At 42.6% G+C, this 17,200-nt stretch overlaps 4 protein-coding genes across 4 annotated transcripts; 3 read left to right on the top strand and 1 right to left on the bottom strand.

The window, feature by feature from the left end:
• Nucleotides 1-5,053: 5,053 nt before the first annotated feature.
• LOC148720256 (uncharacterized) lies at nucleotides 5,054-5,917 on the bottom strand. The gene is made up of 2 exons (XM_088737596.1): nucleotides 5,699-5,917; nucleotides 5,054-5,599 (listed from the first exon to the last, which is right to left on the bottom strand). Exons 1-2 carry the CDS (start codon nucleotides 5,807-5,809, stop codon nucleotides 5,054-5,056), a joined length of 657 nt encoding a protein of 218 aa, XP_088593722.1. The 5' UTR covers nucleotides 5,810-5,917.
• Nucleotides 5,918-7,402: 1,485 nt separating this feature from the next.
• LOC111333414 (melanocyte-stimulating hormone receptor-like) lies at nucleotides 7,403-9,256 on the top strand. The gene has a single exon (XM_022938980.2). It carries the CDS (start codon nucleotides 7,725-7,727, stop codon nucleotides 8,670-8,672), a length of 948 nt encoding a protein of 315 aa, XP_022794715.1. The 5' UTR covers nucleotides 7,403-7,724; the 3' UTR covers nucleotides 8,673-9,256.
• A 1,861-nt stretch (nucleotides 9,257-11,117) lies between these two features.
• On the top strand, nucleotides 11,118-13,570 carry LOC148720255 (uncharacterized). Its single transcript, XM_088737595.1, has 3 exons — nucleotides 11,118-11,249; nucleotides 12,063-12,368; nucleotides 12,608-13,570. The coding sequence occupies exons 1-3, from the start codon at nucleotides 11,118-11,120 to the stop codon at nucleotides 13,568-13,570; spliced, it is 1,401 nt and encodes a 466-aa protein (XP_088593721.1).
• Nucleotides 13,571-13,901: 331 nt separating this feature from the next.
• Nucleotides 13,902-14,387, top strand: LOC148720254 (uncharacterized). Its single transcript, XM_088737594.1, has one exon. The coding sequence runs from the start codon at nucleotides 13,902-13,904 to the stop codon at nucleotides 14,385-14,387; it is 486 nt and encodes a 161-aa protein (XP_088593720.1).
• Nucleotides 14,388-17,200: the final 2,813 nt, after the last annotated feature.

The following is a 17,200-nucleotide window of genomic DNA, read 5'->3' as shown; positions in this document are numbered from 1 at the left end:
GAGCAGTAAGACGAGTAGTAAGGCGAGCAGTAAGACGAGCAGCAGACAGTCAGACAAGCACTTTGCTTTCCACGAAGTTAAACCCTCCTCCTCGAGTTATATTTGTATAAGTAGTTTCAAAGCTGGGATTCATAACTTCACAATTAATAGAGAGAACGCTAGTCAAACATGTTATGAGATGGTAAGAAATAAGAAACTAAAATGTTGTTGTTCAAGGTTTTTACATAGTCTATTCTGAAAATTTACCCGTTAATTTATATCTTTTTTTTTTAAGGTTGATTTATGTCAATCATCAGACAATACTACTTATTTCTGTTACGCAAAGCCCTGTACGGCTCTCGCTTCAAATCGGGTAATCATTAAAATAAAATTGTGTGTTGTGTTCAATAAATTTTTACAACCACGTTTAATCTCCTTTTAGTACAGGTATTGGGTAAGACTTTAAAGAGTACTTTGAGAGAGTTTTTCGAGTTACTTCTTTGTTAAGATAAAACAATTTCAGTTATTTTTCTAACTTAAAGATAGCGCTTGGTATCGACGCCATAATGCCAAACAAGTTGCATTGGTCATCGTTTTATCTTGAATTTGTTTTGTTATCAGAAAAATGTCCATAATGCTTATGAATTAGGGACTTTAAGCAAACCACGACGGCTACGGCAACGAGAACGTGGAAAAACAATAGATTTAATTGGCAGAACAATAGCCTAGTACGTGCATTTTGAAACTTTGTACATTTCTTAGCCGTCCTTTGCTAAACAACAACGTGAAATCACCAAAATTTGCGTCTTCTGCTAAGCGAGACCGCGGCGGCAAATTATTTTAATTTACATTTGGAACTGAACGCTACTTTTATGCGTTATGTTGAGTTTGAGGTCTGGCGCCCTATGAGACGGTAAACACATGCAGCCATTTTCAAAATTCTAACTAAAAGTAGAAACTCATTTTTCAATCGACGTCTTCCGTGGCGTTGCCGTCCTGACTGCTTAAAGTCCCTAACATGCAAAGGTCAACTGTCCCTAACTTCCCACTCATTTTTCTTTAAAGTCATTTTATGAAGGTTACTTTGAAGTTCGGAATTGATTACAATACAGGAAGAATACTTTTACATAATTTTTGGCCTCAGGAAATGCGGACAGTAAATCTCAATATATTGCTTGTTCCATCATTAGAAAAGTGACAAAAATAAAGTTTCCTTGTTAACAATGTAACTTCAAACGGTATTTTTACTAATGTGTTTGTGTTTGCTGAGGGATATGAGTTTAGTGCTATTTTTTACTTAAATTTAACTTTATTAACCGATATAAACAGCTAATAGCCGCCCACGTAGAATTGTCAAGTAGTTTAACCGTATTCACTGTTTGGAATACAAGAATTAAATAAATTTCGATTCCAGGTTGATGAATGAAATGATGGATTTAACGTTTAGTTGAGAACTTTTTTCATTTTCAGCTCATCGAGGCTGATAATAATTACTGTGTCAACTTCGCACAAATAAGATGGCACTTACTAAGCTCCCGATCAATTAAAGTTCATCCAAGTAAAGAGGGTTTGCTTGTCTCACTGAAAGAAAAATAATATCAAAGATGCCCATTATTGTTATTTCATACCTGATGTAATGACAAGTTCAAGGGATAAAATGACGTTTTTGACACAACAGACACTCTTCTGACGCCTTTTGAATGAGGAAGCCTTTTTGTGATTATGGCTGAAAAAAGGAACACTTCAGTGATCGTTTCTATGAGAAAAAACATCACTCATGAAACTCGCGTACAATTGCTCATCAGACCTGCGGCAAAGGAAACAAAAGCAGAATAATGGCGACAACAAATTACTCAGGAGGTGGAACACAAACGAAAACATATTTAGAACTGCTGGGCATCCCCATTTTGATGGATAGACGACAAAGACAATTGATTTCTTTCTCAGCAGTCCGAATTTCCTTTCCATCGCAGCATTTATTAGCAATTTTCTTATCCTTGTTGCCCTTGACAAGGAATTTTCCCTTCATCCGCCATCCAAACTCTTGTATCGCTTTCTGGCAACAACTGATCTGTTGGTTGGTTGGTTGGAAGATTAGAATTTGTTGGCGAAAGGAGGAGAACAAAGAGAGAATGACAGAAAAATGACCCGACTCCTGCACTTCAACGCAAACTCAACAGTAAACTACTGACACTCAAGAGGACGACCGCCATTGACAGCCAACGCCACTATCGACTAAGGTGCTCAGTACCACAGCCACCGAAACTCTACGGTTGCTGAAACTTCACAAACCTGGTTTCCCGATGCAACCTATTGTTTCTTTCTGTGGTTCTCCTACATACCAACTATCCAAGTATCTAACGACAATACTACAACCACTGACCGACAAATCCAGACGTAAACTACAGTCCACCGAGGATTTCATTAACGCTATCAAGACTGTACAGATACCTGACGATTACAAACTAATGTCATTTGATGTGAAATCGCTGTTTACAAGTATTCCACTTCGATTGGCACTACAATGTACTGAGACTGCAATCCGACAATCTACCGACTCACTACCACTACCAACAGACGACATTATGGGCTTACTGAACCTTTGCCTAACGCCAACGTACTTTCAGTGCAACAGTAAATGCTACAACTTGTTACACGGCACAGTGCGGTTTTCGGCTGTGGCTCGTGTAGAAGGACGAAAGGAATCGGGATTTGGAAGCTGCCTTTCCCGAGAAACGACGAGTACAAGAAGTGGAGACTGGAGTGGCTAAATGAGATAAAGAAGACTCGTGAAGTTGATAGCGATTTCCAGAAACAGATTGATGGTGACAGAGTTTATACATGCGAGAAGCACTTCGCTCCTGAGGACATAGAGATATGTAAGTAATGCCAAATGATAAACAAGCTGATCGTAACATGACAACATAGTGGGGTAGCTTGTTGTTCTTTTGGGCTTCATTCTAATGATCTTTCTTACTTTTCCAGTTCAAACGGCGAAAATGACAAAGAAGAAACCAATGTTTGGGGCTCTACCTGTTCGGAACATGCCAAAGAGAAGCCACGAAACGGACAAGACGACTCGAAGGCCGCCAATAGTTGTAGTGACTGTCGAGGAGAATGGGTTGAAGCTTTTACCCAAGATCACCTACGAGCACATCAAACTCAGCTCCTACTCTTGCATGCGAGTCAATTTGGCTGCTCAGGTTCTAAGCGCAACAGTGGCAGCAGTGATGACGGCCTACAGCACCCCTGATACAGCGGCGACTGCAAGATTGTGTAAGATGATGGATCAATTCTTCGATTGCCTTAATGTTCGCAGTACTACCGAGCATCTGAGAAAGAGAAAGCCACTCCTTGCACCATACACATCCATTGATGACCCAAGATTTCTGTGGCTTGAGGGAGATTTCCTTGATTATCTAAGTGCCTGGAAGGAGAGCACAAAAGACAGACCGGGGAACTTCACACAGAATGCAAGAAGCAGGATGTTCTTATCATGGCAGACGCACGAAGGCCTTAAGATAACCACCCATTCAGTTGTTGAAGCAACAAGGTTTCTGTTGAACGAAGGCATGGACTTTGTGCTAACTGAAAGGTTCTGCCAGGATCCTGCAGAGGAGTATTTTGGCAACCAAAGAAAGCTGGGCAGAAGGAGTGACAATCCTGATATCAGAATGTTTGGCTACAATGATAACACAATCAGGATGCAGCGAGCAATTTCATGCCAGTCTGGGAATACACGCGGTCGAAAAGATAAGAACAGAGCATGGGATAACATTTCTAATGACCCTCTACCCAAAAGGGGTAAACAGTAATTATGTAGTTTTTCTAAAACCATGCAAGATATCATTACTATTGACACAAAATGCTTTACAAATATATAAATATGTATAGGTAATCGCATGATTTTGAGTGCAATTTTGAATAACTACGCGCAAGTAAATTTTTAACTAACAAAATTGCACGAGCGAGTGCAATTTGTAGACTTTGAAAAATTTACGAGTGCTTATTTATTCCAAATTGCACGAAAAAAACATGCGATTACTTGTTAATAATATACATACAAAAATTTAATTTCAACTTTCTGCACTCAATTTCAACTTTCTGCACTGTTTGGGATTATTTGACATGCTCTAAGCCAATTAGCATGCAGACATTTTTGCAGGTATATTATTAAGCCTGAAACAATAATTTTGCCTCAAAAATATTGCATTTTCATACTTGCATTAGCATTCAGTCTTAATTTGCAGTATTCAGTGGTTTGTTTAACTTGAATGGTCAATGCCTCTTTGTAATTGTTAAAGAAACAAGCATGCCAGTTGTATTATATGGTAGCAGTAATAACTGTTAAATATATATATATATTATTGAAGATTCAGAATAAAATATCCAAAGCTTGAAACCTGTGTTTGTCATATTAAATTATTTTGGTGCTTGATCAGTCCATAGTTATTGACTATGTTATACATCATGATAGGGTATTTACATTCAACACATGCCGTGTAAGATAACAGCAACTTTAACAATTCAATATTATTCAAAAATTTTAAAACTGATCTAAGGTTGTCTTTCTTTTCCACAATCGTTACTGGCTCTCGTGATTTCCTTGCGAAGTGCTTTAGCCTTAACTTGCTTTGCTTTCATTTTATGTTTCTGTATCACATCTTTGGCAAAAGAAAAGGAACGTACTCTCACAAATAAGCTAACAATATTTTGTAATACGTCCTTGCCAACATTCTTACAGATGACCAGTTCAGAATCAGACACCAATGTGTTGTATGCTGAAACTGTTGCAACATCATTAATAGACTTCATTATGATACTGTTGATGTCAATACTCTGTAAGCCAGACTTTGCTGTGGCAGCCCTAAAATAGTTTTCTGTTCTTAAAAATATTGTTTGAGCACTTTTTGTGATACTCCACAAAACCCCACGATTCAAACAGTTAATGAGTTTCTGAGTGTCTTTAACATTTTCAGCCTCATCTTTACATTTCCCAGTCTTCAGTAAAGAAATCGCTTGTTCACTTTCTGCTGATTTAGAGATCTTTGAATTGACATGCTTGTTATGTAACTTATGAAGCACATAACCTCCAAGGTATTAGCCCAGCCATTTCTTGCTCTAATAATGGAACATTTGTAGCTTCTAAATTAAGAGTACTCATAGCAGCCTTCTCTTTACTGTATGATAACATACGATCAGCAACTTTGGTAGATAGCAGTGTTGCTGCATTTCGTGACAATCCCTCGAAATACTTCATGGCATTCAGTGGCACAGCTGAGTAGAACTTTGTGTAGAACTTTTCAGCATCTCCATTTTTAACTAAACCTTCATAAGTCTTTCGGAGTTCACAGAATTCCAATGTTTGTTCCCCAAGTTTTACAAAAACATACGATCTAAGCTCGTCCCTTAAGCCTTTTGGGAAAACCTTGTTATCAGCGAGTTTGAGCTTCACTTCGTCGACCATATTTGCCAAGATTTCAGCCGTAAAAGTCTCGCTTTTTTCTTCATCCTGTCTCGCAGAGTCTTCTTGGTGCTTTAGGGATGTGTGCCTTTTCAGACCTCCCTTGCTCTTGTACATTTTCTTGCAAAGGTCGCAGATTAGTCGGCTGTTTTGGACCTATTTACGAAAGCACATATATTTCGAGATTAGAACTGACCCGCTTTATAAGTCCAAAGTTGCCCTTATAAAGAATTATCAAACACTGTTATATCTTACCTCATTTACTGCTTCACTAAATTGCTCTTGCACAACTTCTTCAGCCTCTAGTATATCAATAATGGCATCGAAATCGTCTCCGAATAAAAAGAGATCGTTCACGTCCGCCATGTTGTTTTGGAATGTGCACGGTCAATGTCACGTGACGGGCTAAAGCAACATAAACTCAGGCGCCTTTGTTCTCTCCTTTGTTCTTCGCCGAGCTTCATAACCAGTCCCCTCAATTAAACGAAACATGACGTAATTCAATCAACAGCGACCATACAGTATATAAAGGGCATGTCTGAGAACATTTCGCGCGTCCTTCAACCCTTCAATATCCGCGTCGCCCACAAACCCATCACTGCACTACATCATTTACTTACCAACGTTAAAGACAAGGACGAACCGAGGAACAGACCGGGAGCGATTTATAAGATAAATTGCTGTGACCGTTAAGCCTCCTACATTGCAGAGACCCGCAGAAACCTCGCAACAAGACTGACTGAACACAAACGGGCGACAAAGAAAGCTGATGTCAACGATCACACTGTTGAACATCATCGACTTGCGAACCACACTATTGACTGGGACTCTTCGCAATGCCTAACCTACACCATCAACTACTTTGAACGACTGACTCTGGAAAGCTGGTTTACTAACTTAGAACAGACTCCTCTCAACTAGTGTCAACTACCAATAGCACCATACAAACGACTCATTCACGACATTAACATTACAAACGAACCGAAGAGAACGATCTAACTTTACCAATGGATCGAAACAGACCAATCACGACCGACTTACGCCCCTTGAGTCTTACAGCCAATAATATCACGACAAACTGACCAACATTTTTCACAAACTGGACTAAGAAAATTCCACAGACGACAACTATTTACTTGACTCTGATGATGACTTCCGCAAAGGTTGTCGAAACGTCAGTCACCACCACCGACAACAGTCCTTCTCAGGACCTCACTCACCCGGACGATCGCACTACACTTTCACACTGAGGAAAATGGTTTTTTTCGAGTAATTTTTTGTTCTTATATCGTTTTGTTCTAGTTTTGTAGGAGACGAAACGGAGGTAAAAGAGCCACAAAATGTTACTAATTGTACAATTAAATTCAAATATTTAAAAAAAAGTTTACGTCTGTGGCCGTACATTAATTATAAATCATTATGCATTCGAATTCTTGGAGTGATTAACATGGGTTTGACATCCTTAGCTCCAACCTTCTTTATTTTTAGCTTGCTGAGGCTGATAACGACTCAAGCCTCAACTTTACACAAATGATATGGACAGCTGATTGATACCCTATTAATGCAACTAGGTCAACTTGCGAGCAGGTCCTCGTTATAAGCATTGCAGCACGTCGCTCCTTCGCCCACGAGTCGTGTTGCTCAAGGCCTCAAACTTATTCACGAGCCAAGTGACTCGTACTGAAACGTTGACCGTTAATGAATGCCTGCCCATGGGCTAAGTAGAGGGAGATTGTAGATCGCAACGTGAAAAAAAAAATGTTACAGGTGTCTTCATATATTTAATAATTTGGATATATCAACAAAGTTGAAATGGTAAATTGGCCACCGTAATGATTACAAAAGCTGACGTTTCGAGCGTTAGCCCTTCGTATACTATTCGCTCCGACGAAGGGCTAACGCTCGAAACGTCAGCTTTTGTAATCATTACGGTGGCCAATTTTTTCAACTTTGTTGATATATCCAAATTATTTCGTTACTCCCACCGACGCAGCCCCAAACAGTTTCTTTCGAAACTATCAGCCTTTATTATCTTCATATATTTGCTTCTTATTCCTATTGTACACGTGATATACCTGACAAGTTAAAGCGACAAAAATAGGCTTTTTTGACACATCAGACAATTTTCTCCGTGACGTTTTTCAAATGAGTAAACGATGATGAAAAGTCTTTACCTGAGTACAGTTTTAATGATCGTCGTTGTGTTGATGTTTAGACAAAATATTTCCCGTTGCAATCTCAGATAGTCTCACTCCAAGAAAAAGGAAACGAACACACTATCATGCCGACAACAAACTTCAGTAGAGGTGGAACACAGACCGAGACATTTCAAGAGCTTCATTGCTCCCCATCTCTGGTTGGTGGGCTTCAGCAAGAATTTAAAATTTCTCTCCTAATAATCTACATTCTTCTCTCCATCACAGCATTTCTTGGGAATTTTCTTATCCTCGTTGCCCTTCACAAAGAATCTTCCCTTCATCCGCCATCCAAACTCTTCTATTGTTGTCTGGCAACAACTGATCTGTTGATTGGTGTTGTAGCCCAGCCTCTCCAAGGTGTTTATTGGATTTCCTTGGGTCACGAGCAATGGAATCTCTGTCGATACGCATTTGACTCAGCCTTCATCACAGCCCATGCATTAGATGGAGTGGCTTTAATGACGATGACGGCCATAAGCGTGGACAGACTCCTCGCCCTGCTGTTGGGGTTAAGATACAGACAAATTGTAACTTTGAAGCGCACATACATCATTGTAACCACCTTTTGGATTGCATCTAGTGTCATTGCGTTGTGCTACACATCAGATTACCGTATTATTAGTTGGTATGGCCATATAATTATACCATCTTGCCTTGTTATTTCGGTCGCCTCGTATGTAAAAATTTTCCGGGGTCTCAGTCATCATCACGCTCAAGTACAAGATCATGTCCAACAACAGCCGAGTCAACGAAATGCACTGAACATGGCGCGATACAAAAAGGCATTGTACAGTGCACTATGGGTGCAGTTAGCATTAGTTGTTTGTGCTGCACCATTCTTCATAGTGACAATTGTAATCACTAACAGTAAAACATATTCATTACAATTAATAGAAATATGGGATGTAGCAGTTGTCTTAGTTCACTTTAACTCGACGTTAAACCCGTTCCTTTACTGTTGGAAAATTATTGAGGTGAGGCAAGCAGTAAAGCAGACAATCAGACGAACACTTTGCCGTCCAGGGAGTTAGATCCTATTAGAGCTACTTTCGTTCTCTTTTTTTTCAATACCTTCAAGTTTGTCCCACGAAGTCACCAGTATTATTGGAAAACGCCTAAAGTCATTTTCAATTTCACGTAAACAACTTAAGGAAAGGCAATGAAGACACTAACCAAATCTTTTTAGAAGAAATGTTTCTTCCCATCAAAAATTGTCATGAATACACTAAGCCATAAGCGGCGAGAAAGTATTCATTTTACACTTTTTTGTTTATTATTCTAATCGATATGTAGGCATCGGAAAATACTTTGGACAACAGTTTATAAAAACGTTGCTCGAGCTGATAAGTGTTTTGGAAAAAAATAGTTTTAAAAAATAATTTAAATTATTTTACTATTCTGAAAGCGGGCAATTGACGGCATGATGCCATATTGCCAGACGCGCAGGCGAGTTTCAGTCATAAATTTGTTTTGTGATAAGAAAAATGTCTGTCATGTTTATTATTATTTGAAGATATTTTTGTTACTCGTAAATACTCAAAAATTTTAAGAAAGCGTTAGAAACAAAATTTGACTGTCAGCTATTGTTACAGAGTTGTCTTTCAGATCGGTCGTTTTTTGTTAGATTTTCTCCAGGGTTTAAATAGGAATTTCAAATAAACAAATATACTCATCTTTTAAAATATTTGATATAAAGGGTCTCTTTATATCCATTTTGTTCCTGGTGTACCGTTAAGTTGCCTCCAAGTATTATTTATTCTATGTCTACCAGATATGAGCGATTATCTGTCCTTCAATATCACTTCTTTTTCTTTTAAGCCGCGCGTTATTCAAGGCCTTTTTTTTGGAGTTCTGAATTTAGTACAATACAGGGAGAATTATTTTACTTAATCATCGGCTCTACCGCATAACAGGTTATCGAAATATGCTGTTTGTTCTGTCATTCAAGAAGTGACCAAAGAAAGTTCCCCCATATCGTATTATCAAACAATGATATAGCCAATGTCTTTGCATTTGACAAGACAATTACCTTTAGGTGATAATTTGTACGTACTTAAATAAAACTTAACTTTGAAGTAATTGCGATAAGCAGCTAATTGCGGCCCACATATAATTGTCTGGTAGTTCAACTGCAATCACTATTCTGAATTATCAGAGAGGATTTGAACGAGAATCTCATGGGTAAGAACTCCTATACAAGAAGTAAATAAATTGTTTTATCGTTTTAACAATGAATTTACTCGTTTGGTCGGTGTGTCGGCTATTTCCCTTAAGTGACTGCAACAACGGAATTGAAAGTAAAAATATGTGGGGTCGGAGCCAAATGAATGAGTTAGTATTTGATGGAGCCCAAGACTCAAAACGAGGACGAGTCTGTTGTAGCTGGTTAATGTCTTCTTGACTTTGAAAAGGTACATTTAACAATTATTCAGCAGTATATGAAGCACACGGAGAATTTGGCGGAGAGCTTGAAAGATGAATTAGAGTTGTTAAAGACGTAACACTTGATGTTCAGAAAGGTAAAATGAAATAAATTGTTCATCAAGTGTTTAGTTTTTGAATATTCATCCCCTCAATTCCCATCTTGATAAAAAAATGTTAACTTCTGTATTTCAATATGTCATTATGAAAGGAGAATCTCTAATCACTCGAGAGAATCGTAACTAAGAGAATTCAATTACCTGACGTATTCATAAACGTTTACTTGAACGAAACTATTCATGTTTTTCACGTCTTTTTTAATACGGCGTTGGAAGAAAACAGCAAACTATAACTGATTCTTGGTCAAATAAGCCATATTTGACTGGTTATTATTTAGGACAATCGCGATGAATTTGCTGGCGAAAGGAAGAGAACGGAGAAACACGAAGAAAAAGAAATTGCAGAAAAAAAACTTTACTGGCGCAAAATCTTAGTCATATTCGGCTGTTACCTTTATTTGTTCTAGTCGGAGACGAAGCAGAGCGAAAAAGCTGCAAAACATAATTAATTACAAAGTTAAATTGAAATATTTGAGACAAGTTCGTATCTGTGACCTGACGTTAGTTTTGAATAATCGTGTAGTGCATTCGGTGATTGTAATGAATTCAATATTTTCCTAGAACAATTGATATCTCCAACTTGAACTTCTTCAATTTTAACTTTCCGTAACTGATAATCAATGATTCAAGCCTGAACTTCATACGAAAGAGATGGAGCCTTGATTAGCATCCTTTCAATGAAACTTGATCCAGGTAAAGAGGAATTACTTTTCGCGCTGTAAAAAAGTGGAAATACAGAGGGCTCAATATTTGCCTTTAATTATCATTTTTTATACTTGGGGTACTTTACATGATCCAGAGCAAGAGCCATAATTGGGACAGAAACGGAAACGCCCAGTCAGGCCCTTGGGATATGCGAATTTCACTAAAGTTAAATTGGTCGGTGTGTTGGTCGGTGTAAATTGGTCGAAGGTTGTCACAGCCGGGAAGTGGGCTATGGGTGTGGGCTCCCACAGCCTCTCAAAGTGCTTCCCACGGCGTGCGTCTCAAATAGCCTCTGAAAGTCAAAGTCCAACTCCTGGCCTCCACGCGGCGAAACTGGCACTACTGACAGGAGAAGGGGCGAAGGCGAGTCACTGGCGCCTCATAACCAGTTGCCCAGGGTAGATGGGGCTCCTTAGCCGCGGTGAAGGCAACCCATCTAGGGGAGGGAAAACCCTGATTTCAAACCTCCGCTGCATTGCGGCTATACCTGATCGCAGGAAAGGCTTCAGGAGTAAACCTCGAGGTTAAATCCGGAGTGGAGCCCCTAAGGCGAAAGGCAGATGCACAGCACTACCTTCCGGCAGCTCCTGCAGTGAAACTGGCCCCAAATTGTAAAGGTTCATCCTTTCCTTTGGGCTCAGCCAGCGGAACCGAGAGGGGGACACTGAAGTGTGGGCAACCCAGTGTCTCCATATTAACCCGCCGAGGCCTTCAGCGCAAACTGGAGAGGTCACTCCAGCGGTTTTGCAAGATTCCGGCACAACACGGGATGAGGCAGTTCACCGGTTCTAAGCTTCTGACCGATTGGCGTAGGTTGGAGCGCCAGGGGCCTCATCCGACGGTGGGAGAAGCCCTTGTAGCTTCATTGGGTAGCTACCGCCCGCCTCAAGCTGGGAAGCCCCCAGTCAGTAAGGTGCTACCCCGCCTTGGCTCGCCTGCTCTACTGAGTGCGTAGGGCTTAGGGGACCTCCCCGACAAGCGAGTCACAACTTTGCACCAGGCAGTCGCAAAAAGAAAACATTAACGAAGACTCCATCACTTTGTATCGCAAGCTGGAACGTTCGCACTATGTGCCCTGGTCTCTCTGCTGATCTTCAACAGATTGACGACTCCCGCAAGACCGCCATCATCAACAAGGAACTGACACGGCTTAACATTGACGTTGCCTGTCTCTAGGAGACTCGGCTGGCCGACAGCGGCTCTCTTAGAGAATCAGACTACACCTTCTTTTGGCAAGGCTTGTCCCAGGACGAGCGGAGGCAGCATGGAGTAGGTTTTGCTGTGAGGAACTCGATGCTCGCCACCACAGAGAAGCTGACTGGAGGCAGCGAAAGAATCCTAGTCCTCCGCATGAAGACATCTACAGGGTTTGTCAACTTCCTGTCTGTTTACGCCCCGACCCTCACATCCAGCACAGAAGCCAAAGATCAGTTTTACGAAGCCCTGGAGAAAACAGTGTCCCAAATACCCCGCTCCGAAAGCGTATACCTGCTAGGCGACTTCAAAGCACGCGTTGGATCCGACTGGCAAGCATGGCCCGCCTGTCTCGACCATTTCGGTGTTGGCAAGTTAAACGAGAATGGGCAGAGACTGTTGGAACTCTGCTGCCACCATGGCCTCTGCATCACCAACAGCTACTTCAAGTGCAAGGAGCTGCACAAAGTGTCTTGGAGACATCCCCGGTCCCGCCACTGGCACCAGCTTGATCTTGTCATTACCAGGAGAGCAGACCTCAGCAGCGTCCTCCAACGCGAAGCTACCACAGCGCAGACTGTGACACAGATCACTCCCTTGTTGGCAGCAAGATCAGGCTAAAGCCCTGTAAGATCCACCACGCCAAGACAAAGGGCCGCCCCCGCATCAACACCTGCGCTACTGCCGACCCAGCCAAGGCTCAGAGCTTCGTCGAGACCCTTCAGAAAAAGCTTGCTAACCAGCCTACAACCGATGACACGGACGCCAAATGGTGTCACCTCCGGGATGCCATCTACGACTCGGCCATTTCTGCGTTCGGAAGAAAAGCACACAAGAATGCTGAATGGTTCGAGGCGCACTGGAAAGAAATGCAGCCAGTCACGGAAGCCAAAAGGATAGCCCTTCTGGCTTACAAGCAAAACCCTTGCCACAGCACACGCGACGCTCTCAGAGCAGCTAAGAGCAAGGTCCAGCAGACCGCCCGCCGCTGTGCTAACAAGTACTGGCAGAACCTGTGTGCCAAGATCCAGACAGCTGCCGACTGTGGTCATACTAGAGGGATGTATGAGGGGATCAAGACAGCCACTGGCCCCACGAGCATCAAGACAGCACCGCTCAAAGCGAAGTCTGGCGAAGTCATCACCGACCAGAGCAAGCAGCTGCAGTGTTGGGTCGAACACTATCTCGAACTCTACTCGACCCAGAACATCGTGACTGACGCTGCCCTTGATGCCTTGCCCAGACTACCAGTCATGGAGGAGCTTGATGAGATGCCCACACTGGAGGAGCTCAGCAAAGCCATCGACAACCTTGCCTATGGCAAGGCGCCAGGGAAGGACAGCATACCATCAGAAGTCCTAAAGCACGGCAAGCCTTCCATCCTCCAGCCGCTTCACGAGCTCCTCCGCCAATGCTGGGTGAAAGGGCACATCCCACAAGACATGCGACATGCAAGTATAGTCACCCTCTACAAAAACAAGGGTGACTGAAGCGATTGTAATAACTATCGCGCCATCTCACTCCTCAGCATTGTAGGCAGTTTTTGCGTGTGTCCCTCTAAGTCGCCTACAGAATCTCGCTTCACGAGTTTACCCAGAATCCCAATTTGGGTTCAGAGCTGCCAGGTCCACAGTGGACATGATCTTCTCCCTCCCTCAGCTGCAGGAGAAGTGTCGTGAGCAGCAGCAACCATTGTTCCTCGCTCTCGTGGACCTGACAAAAGCCTTTGACCTGGTCAGTCAAAGCGGGCTCTTCCAGATCCTTCAGAAGATCGGCTGACCACCAAAACTCCTTGCAATCATTGCTGCCTTCCACGATGACATGCAGAGCACCTTCTGCTTTGATGGAGCCACCTCGGATGCTTTCCCAGTCAGAAGTGGAGTAAAACAGGGCTGCGTTCTGGCACCAACTCTGTTCGGGATTTTCATCTCGATGTTACTCCAGTATGTCTTTGCCAACTGCTCCGATGGTGTATACATTCGGACAAGGGCTGCCGGCAAGCTCTTCAACATCGCCAGGCTCCGCGCCAAAACGAAGACCCTTGAGGTGCTCATTCGCGAGCTGCTGTTCGCAGATGATGCTGCCCCGGCATCTCACAGCGAGGCAGGCCTCCAACGCTTGGTTGATAAGCTGTCTCACGCCTGTAAAGAGTTCGGCCTTACCATCAGCCTAAAGAAGACCAACATCCTTGCCCAAGATGCACTGACACCTCCTGTCATTACAATCGACAATAATGAACTGGAGGTGGTAGACTCTTTTACTTACCTAGGGTCCACAGTGTCAAACAAGACATCGCTAAATGTCTAGATCAGTTCAAGGATTGCCAAGGCAGCGGGAGTCATGGCCAAACTCAACAAAAGAGTGTCGAAGACCTGCTGAGCAAGAGGACCAAGCTGCAAGTCTACCAATCTTGTGTCCTTTCCACACTCCTCTATGGTAGCGAGTCATGGCCCACATACACCAGACAAGAGAAGCAGCTCAACGGGTTCCACCGCCGCTGCCTTCGGCGTCTCTTCCAGATCAAATGGAAGGACAGAGTCCCCAACACCGGGGTCCTTGGGCGAGCTGACATGCCTGGTATCCCTACACTACTCATCCAAAGACGCCTACGGTGGCTAGGCCATGTACACCGTATGGACCCCGGTCGCTTGCCAAGACAAGTCCTCTATGGGAAACTGTGGGAGGGCGTCCGACGCACGGGCTGACCACTCCTTCGCCTCAAGGATGTTTGCAAGCGCGACCTGCAACTCACTGAAATCAACCCCAACACCTGGGGGATCCTTGAGCCAGACCGGAACGCCTGGCGTCGCGGTGTGAAGGACGGAGCCCACAGGGCTGAGATGAAGGCCAAGGCCAAGGCGACTATCAAGAGGGGGACGAGAAAGAAACGTCAAGGATCAGTTCAAGAGGCCACCAACTACATCTGTACCAGCTGCAACAAAGATTGCCACTCAAGAATCGGGCTTTTGAGCCACTCAAGAGCCCGCCAACATTGATGCGCTGACCATCGCCTCTCCGAGACGAGGATGCCATTAATTAAAAAAACTAAAGTTAAAGACCCTTGCATTTATCGGAAGTTGGTTTTCCGAGAGGTCCGCGAACTTTAATCGGTGATGTCGAGTCATCCAAGAAGAGATGTGAGAAAAAAATGGCGTCGCGCGTGGAGGTGAGATTTATCGATGAGAGCGATTTTCTTTTCCACGGGAAAGGTTTTATCTTAAAAGATGATGCCGATAATATATGTTGAGAGGTTGATTCAACGATTTCTTTGGAGTGGAATGATTCGCTCGATGAAATATCAGACTTTGAGGAGGAACTGAGGTCCGGCGCGGACAGCGATCCTGATAGCGAACTTTCAACTTCAACAAGCGCTACGTACGATAACAGCGACGACAGTGATTTCGATGCAGGACCTTTGACACCAAATAAAGGTGGAAGAAAGAAACCTAAAGCGAAAAGCCAACAGAGAATGGGGAATATTAATCGTCGCACAAAAAAGTCGAGGGAGCCGAAAGTCGTTCCTGGTGCTAGTGAAGCACCGTTGACCAGTAATTCCAAAAAAAACAAAAACACTAGAAAGTATCAAGAAAATCTCGCCGGGAATCAAAAAAAGAAAGCAACGAAGACGCTGATAGAAAAGGAACTAGACGAAGTTATAATTAAACTAGAGGGTAAATACCCTGTTGGCAGAGGCGTTTATTTATTTATCAGCGCTCCCGTTGATAACAGACAGCTTTTTGCGTCTCAAGGGGCTACTGTGAGCGGTATAAATTAATAAAGGTTCTTCTTCTTCTTCTTCCTAACTTCCCCTACGGTCCACGTAAAAATAGATTCCTCTGCGCTCGACCTGTTAAATCTTCTTCGAGCATGCGCAGCCTGTTGCTTAGAAACAAATTAGTTCCCGGTAGTACTCGGCCAACTTTCAACAGCCATGTTCGGTACGAACGTAGTTCACCAAAGGAACAAGTAGCTGATAAATTAACGATTTACCGTGGCCAATAGGTAAAGAAACGAATGTATCTCGACCAGATATGAAATTTTCGACGGCTCTAAACTGCTCAGAGGTTAAATCGTAGCTTGAAGGTAAGAAACTCTGCGAAACACTGACAATACTTTCCCGAACATTGAAAGACGCCATAACCGTGATTGTGGGCTCACACTTGGTCTTGCTATATAGCTAAATAGGATGCGTGCACGTAAAACGTGTTTAAAACAGGTTCTGACCGGTTTTGCAAATCAGATTATCCACAAACTTGGATAATTCCCAGGCGCATGCTCGAAGAAGATTTAACAGGCCGAGCGCAGGACTTTATTTTTACGTGGACCGTAGGGGAAGTTAACAAATAAACGCCTCTGCCAGCAGGGTAGGGGGTAAACGTCCCATGTGCTGGAATTTCGTATCGGAACAGCTTTGTAAACAACCAGTCATGAAACATTTGGAAACCCATCGAAAGCTTATCGAGGAAATACTCGAGGCTCGCCACAACGAGCTGCGAAATCTGGTGAATCACATGTTTTCGGTTAACATGGAAAATGTGTCTGCAGTTGCAGAGGAAGCAAAGAAAGACCGCAAACTTCATTTGACATTGCGCCGGATAAACACTTTAACAAGCTATTTGGAAGGTTCATCAAAAAATTCAGGTATGTGCTACAGTGTTTACCGACTTGTCCAGTAAACATTCATCCACTACAATTCGGGCCGAGACAGGAATTCTGCACTCTCTTGTTTGCGACTTCGCCCAGTCCGAATCGTACAATCTTGCTGAGCCTGTAGAGGTTCAGCAGAGCATTTTACCAAAGGATGATGTTACATTGTACAGAATTAAACTAAGAAAGGATACCCTGTCAAAAAAGAAAGGCAAGAGAAAGGTCACTTCGCAAAGCAAGATTGACATGGAGCTTGAACTGGATATTTTGGAGAAACTTAAAGAATCTGACAAAAGCAGTCTTTCTCTGGCTCTAAAACTGCTTGATGAGGGTAATTTGACTTTTGTGAAGAAGGATTTTGTTAACTTTGTTAGGGATACTGATTTGATAATCAGAGAATACGTGAATGAGAGGGAACTAAACTAGCACAAAAACAATTTTTTGGAAGTAGTTCACTTTAATGTGTATAACGA

Source organism: Stylophora pistillata, chromosome 11 (assembly GCF_964205215.1).
Source record: "Stylophora pistillata chromosome 11, jaStyPist1.2, whole genome shotgun sequence".
NCBI lineage: Eukaryota > Metazoa > Cnidaria > Anthozoa > Scleractinia > Pocilloporidae > Stylophora > Stylophora pistillata.
This window is presented reverse-complemented; position numbering and strand designations above follow the sequence as displayed.